General features: G+C 43.9%; 1 protein-coding gene across 1 annotated transcript; it reads right to left on the bottom strand.

The window, feature by feature from the left end:
- Window positions 1–3,949: 3,949 nt before the first annotated feature.
- Window positions 3,950–4,392, bottom strand: LOC119282316 (glucan endo-1,3-beta-glucosidase GIII-like). The gene is made up of 2 exons (XM_037562583.1): window positions 4,292–4,392; window positions 3,950–4,165 (listed from the first exon to the last, which is right to left on the bottom strand). Exons 1-2 carry the CDS (start codon window positions 4,356–4,358, stop codon window positions 4,002–4,004), a joined length of 231 nt encoding a protein of 76 aa, XP_037418480.1. The 5' UTR covers window positions 4,359–4,392; the 3' UTR covers window positions 3,950–4,001.
- Between the last annotated feature and the right edge of the window lie 1,529 nt (window positions 4,393–5,921).

The raw sequence follows: 5,921 nt of genomic DNA, 5'->3' as shown, positions 1-5,921 counted from the left end.
TTATATTATGCTTGCACAAAATTGAGACATTACCTAGTGCCGAGTGCTTGTGTAGTAGCTTGTCAATCCGATGTCATTAAGTACATGTTGCATAGGCCAGTTCTTAGTGGTAGAATTGGCAAGTGGGCTTATGCCTTGATTGAATATGATTTGGCTTATGAATCTCTAAAATCCATGAAAGGCCAAATTGTTGCTAATTTCATTGTTGAACATCAGATTAATGACAAGCATGATGTTGATATGAACCTTGTTTCATTAGTGCCATGGAGATTATACTTTGATGGTTCAGTTTGTAGCAATGGCCAAGGTGTTGGTATTATTTATATATCTCCTCATGGTGCTGTTTTTGAAGCCTCATGCCGCTTAGAATATTTTTGCACAAACAATCAAGCCGAATATGAAGCATTGTTATTCGGCCTAGAAATGTTGCTTGCTATAGGTGTTACACATATTGAGGCATACGGTGATTCGTTACTAGTGGTGCAGCAAATATCCAGAGTCTTTCAGTGTTTGGACGAATCACTTAATGTTTATCTTGATAAATGTCTAGATATAATTTCTACTTTGGATAGTTTTAGCATTGCACATATATCTAGACATGATAACTGGAAAGCAAATGAGTTGGCACAGCAAGCATCTGGATATCATGTTGATCATGGATGTTTCATATCTCTCAAAGGCCGATGTCTTGTCTTCCCAATATGGGAGAGGCCGAACCTGAACCCACTGATTCGGCCATTAACAAAAAATCTAGTGCATGTGATAATTCCGACTGGAGAAAGCCCATTGTTGATTACTTGTGCAATCCGAGTGAAAGGGTGGATAGGGCTGTTCGGCGTATGGCTTTCAAGTATACAATGAGAGATGATGGTCCTTATCGCCGAACAATCGATGATATTCTTCTAAAGTGTTTGGATGAGGACCAGGCAAGAGTTGCTATGGGAGAAGTACATGAAGGTATTTGTCGCACTCACCAGTCGGCTCCCAAGATGAAATGGTTATTGCGACATGTTGGGTTTTATTGGCCGACTATGATTAACGATTGCTTCAGATATTATAAAGGGTGTGAAGCTTGTCAAAAGTTTGGTGATATTCAATTGGCTCCTGCTGCTATGTTACATCCTATTATCAAACCGTGGCCTTTCAGAGGTTGGGGTTTAGATTTCATTGGACAAATCCACCCGTCTTCCTCAAAAGGGCATCGGTTCGTATTGGTGGCAACTGATTATTTCACTAAATGGTCTGAAGCAGTACCTCTCAAGAACATGCCACATATGGAGGTAATTCAATTCATAACCGAACACATTATTCATAGATTCGGTATTCCTCAAACGTTAACTACAGATCAAGGTTCATCTTTTATGTCACACCAAGTCAGAGAGTTTGCCGAATCTTATAATATAAAGTTGCTCCATTCCTCTCCATAGTATGCCCAAGCTAATGGACAAGCCGAGTCTAGCAATAAAATCTTAATCAAGCTCATCAAGAAGAAGATTGAGGATAATCCGAGGAGATGGCATGAATTGTTGTCTGAAGCTTTATGGGCACATAGAATTTCAAGGCATGGTGCTACGAAGGTAACTCCATATGAGCTAGTATATGGTCAAGAGGCCATTTTACCAGTAGAAGTAAATTTGAATGCTTTGAGAATAGCCAAACAAAATGATTTATCGGCAGTAGACTTTTATAACTTGATGATGGACAATATTGATGAAGTTGCCGATAAACGTTTGGTTTCTTTGGAGTCCATAGAGAGAGACAAGTTGAGGGTTGCAAGAGCTTACAATAAGAAAGTTAAGTTGAAGAATTTTCAAGTTGGTGATCTCGTCTGGAAAGTGATTCTGCCGATTGGTTCAAGAGATAGAAAATTCGGGAAGTGGTCTCCAAGTTGGGAAGGTCCTTTTAGGATTACAAGAATTGTTCCCGGAAATTCATATTTGGTGGAATCAATACAAGGGGCATTGTTACCCCGAGCTCTCAACGGAAAATATTTGAAGAAGTACCACCCGAGTGTGTGGCAAGAAGCCTAAGTAGGCAATGGCCGATATATAATTATCGCCCTAAGAAAATAAATGGCCGATGGAGTATTGACATCGTCCTTAGAACAAACACCGTGCATATTATTTTTCGGCATGCAAGCTTTGCCGAAAAACAGGGGGGCATGTGTTGACATCAGATTTTGGCACAGTGTAAAAGAAGATGAGATGGCTTCGAGTGAAAGGGTTTTTAGCATGAAAAGTTTCACATCACCGAGTGGAACAACTTTGATGTTTAGGTTATCATCGTCCGACTCCATCTTAGGAGCCGAAATTGTATTCCGAGTGACAGAATTCAATATTCCGAGTGGTTTTCGGCCGATCGTGCCTTCAAGACTACCTCGGATGAAGGAGTATTTTAAAGGAATTGTCTTTGTCTCGTCGAGGCGATCGATTTTGATATAAATCATCTCAATCCGAGTTCATATGCAAAAGTTAGAGGCAATACACTGCAGACCGAAGCAGAATGGAAATATGGCGCGAAGTACCAGACACCCTGTCTCATGGGTCGCGCGAGCAATTCGGTCTTTAAGAAATCCTTGAATTGGAAAACTTCAACACGGGAAAGTTTCATCTCGTCGAGCCGATCGATTTTCATATATAATTCGTCTCAATCCGAAGTCGTATGAGACCTGGGGAGACAAATCAAGATCGGGCTATGTTTTTGGTCGAGTGAAAGGCTTACCATCCGAGTGAAAACTCACCGGTCGAGTGAAAGCTTACCGATCGAGTAAAAGGTCAAGTGAAAACTTACCGATCGAGTAAAAGGTCAAGTGAAAACTTACCGATCGAGTAAAAGGTCGAGTGAAAACCTACCGATCGAGTAAAAGGTCGAGTGAAAACCTACCGATCGAGTAAAAGTTCGTGAAAACCTACCGATCGAGTCAAAGGTCGAGTGAAAACCTAACGATCGAGTAAAAGGTCGAGTGAAAACCTACCGATCGAGTAAAAGGTCGAGTGAAAACCTAACGATCGAGTAAAAGGTCGAGTGAAAACTTATCGGTCGAGTAAAAGTTTGTCTTCCGAGTGAAAATATAGTCATCCGAGTGAAAGATTGTTTTCCGAGTGAAAAGGTCGAGTCGGATGGTCCGAGTGGAAGTCTCTAATATCCGAGTGGATGAGCTCGGATCCGAGTGAAACTGAACATGTGCCCGAAAGTTTATCAAGATGACCTCGGATGAAGAAGTGTTCAATACAGAAGTTGTGCGTATCATCAAGACGGTAAACTTTGGTTTTGGAGTCATCATCATCAGAGATAGTATATGGCCTGCAAATTCACTACAAGACTCGGATAATTCAGTCTACTGCAAGACCGAGTCCGACTGGAAGGTAAAGACGACCTCGAAAAGTATTCAAGATGACCTTATTTGAAAAAGTGATCAACATGAGAGTTGTTCGTATCGTCGAGGCGCACAAGTTTGATATTTGGGCCATCTCGATTGGAGGTCATATGGAGGCTCGGCGGCCTGCACAGGGAGGAAGACAGAAGTTGGGCCAGATTCAGACTGAATCCGAGTTGGAATAGAACTAGGACTCTAGGACGCGAATTGATGTAATTTTTCTTGTAAGGAAAGCCTAGTGAATCCTTTACTTGTACGGGAAGTCCAGCCGCCTCTTATATATGTTGGGGGTGACGGCCGATTGAATAACACACAATCGAACAAATCAATATACTACTTTTTCCTGTCTACGTTTTATCTCTCCATCGTTTTTCTCTCTCGTTCTTCGCTGTTCTTCGTGTTTGAGAGCTGGGAATGTAGAGGCTCTAGGGGCGAGCGAATCGACTTAGGGCAGCCCATAGCCGCTGCGCTCCCTGACGGGGTCCCTCCCGGGAGTGTAGGGTTTTCGGGTCTGCAAAAACGCCCGTCGACTGTCTTGCGTATCGCGCTGTCGGTCGGGTCTCCTTCGACGTGAGCTGCGGTGCATCACCCCCGGCGTCGAGGGTACACGTGACGTGTTCGTGTGTCAACAAGCGCCTTGCCGACGTGAGCTGAGCGCCTTGAGGACGTTGCCCTCCGGCTCGTAGATCCTCATGGCGTTGATGCCCTTGGATTGGTAGAGCTTCACGACGTCGCTCGGCGCCGGCAGGTCGTTGCCCAGCACGCCGTTGCAGACGCCGATGGAGTGCACTGGAAAAACAAAATATGCGGCATGCAAGAGCTAATGAGTTTGATTTGTTGCGTTAGGTACAGCAAGTAATCACCGCCCAAATACTACGTACAAATGAAGCACTTCATATTGTGTGCTAAATAAACCTGATGGAAATGCTGCGAAGGCAACGAGGACAAGCGCCACTGCAACGTCTACACCTTGCTTTGCCATCCTCCTCGCTTATGTCTGTGTATCTTTGAGGTGCCTTCCCCCTTATTGGGATGCAATGTACCAAGCACACTCGTGTCTTATATACAAAAAAAATTCTCAGCACTACCAGGTAGTTTGGCCCAATAATAATTCTCAGAACTACCCGGCAGTTTGGCCCAATAATACACCATTATTAGTTTCTTATCGGTTTCCATTTTCCATAGCACCTACTGCATGTGTAGTGCTGGAATGGGATGAGACCGGCCGGCGGCGCAACCTGTTCGTTGGTCTGTGGAAACCGGTTGAACGGTTGTCACCATCCAGTCCGGCCATATTTTATGGTACTCGCGTTGCGGTGATGACTCGATCCGTCCGTGAGCGTCTGAGCGATGAGGTCGTCGACGTGCCGGTACAGGTCGCATTCCATCGCTGGGAGAGAGCTTGGCGACACACAGAGCTTGGCTGGCTCGTGGAATTTCCACGGCGCGCTGACCCCTGACCTGGCCCGTCTTAGAGGCTGATGGTGGCCTCCACAGTGCGTGCTTTGTTGCTTCCTTGCCAGTTGCCACTAACCCCCTAGCTAAGCTAATTATCTGTGTGTACCTTGTGGCACGGGTGTTATCAACCTGGACTGAGAGTGGTGGTGGTTCACACCCGATCGAATCAACTGTACTAGTCTACCATAGCCCTTGATCATCGTGGCAACCGAAGCAAGTTTTTTGTTTCTTCCCTTTTTCCTTACTCTTTGTGAATAGGCAACCAAAGCAAGTTAGAGCATCTACCATTGGGCTGGACAAATATGACCCCTAAGAGCATCTCCAACAGGTGCGTGGCGAGCTAAATTTTTTTTTTACAGCACAGAAATAGCCTTTTTTTGGCGCAGCAGGGCACTTGCTCCTGCAGCCGCTGCAAAAGATGGAGCGGCGCCATAGCTCCAGTAGGCGCGCTAAATTTCCAGCGCGCGCGCCCAACACAAACAACATTTCTCACTCTTTACACACCCAAAAAGATCAAACACACAAAAAAAATCAACAATAAATAGTTCAATTATTATTGCAACTCAAACAAATAGTTTATATTCCAATACAACAAATAGTTCAACAATACAACATGAAACATACAACAACAAACTAGTTTTGTCGCCCATTCCATGCCCACCACTCCTCGATTATATCCTTCTAAAGATCATCATGCGTTTTGGCACGTCGAATGGCATTATAGGAGGCAATAAATCAGGCCACCCTCGCAACCCTCCTATTCACTCGCACGGGACGTCCCGGTAACTCATATTAAGAGTAGTCTAAATCTTGCCCACACTCATTCTTGATGATCAAATTATGCATGATCACACATGCGTTCATGATGCACCAAAGGATCTTTTGATCCCAAAATCTAGTCGGTCCTCTCACAATAGCAAATTGGGCTTGCAAAATCCCGAAAGCTCTCTCTGAAGGAAATATGCCCTAGAGGCAATAATAAAGTTATTATTTATTTTCTTAATTCATGATAAATGTTTATTATTCATGCTAGAATTGTATTAACCGGAAACTTAGTACATGTGTGAATACATAGACAAAACATATA

Source organism: Triticum dicoccoides, chromosome 3B, assembly GCF_002162155.2.
Source record: "Triticum dicoccoides isolate Atlit2015 ecotype Zavitan chromosome 3B, WEW_v2.0, whole genome shotgun sequence".
Lineage (NCBI taxonomy): Eukaryota > Viridiplantae > Streptophyta > Magnoliopsida > Poales > Poaceae > Triticum > Triticum dicoccoides.
The sequence above is the reverse complement of the archived record's forward strand: the minus strand, read 5'-3'. Positions and strand labels throughout refer to the sequence as shown.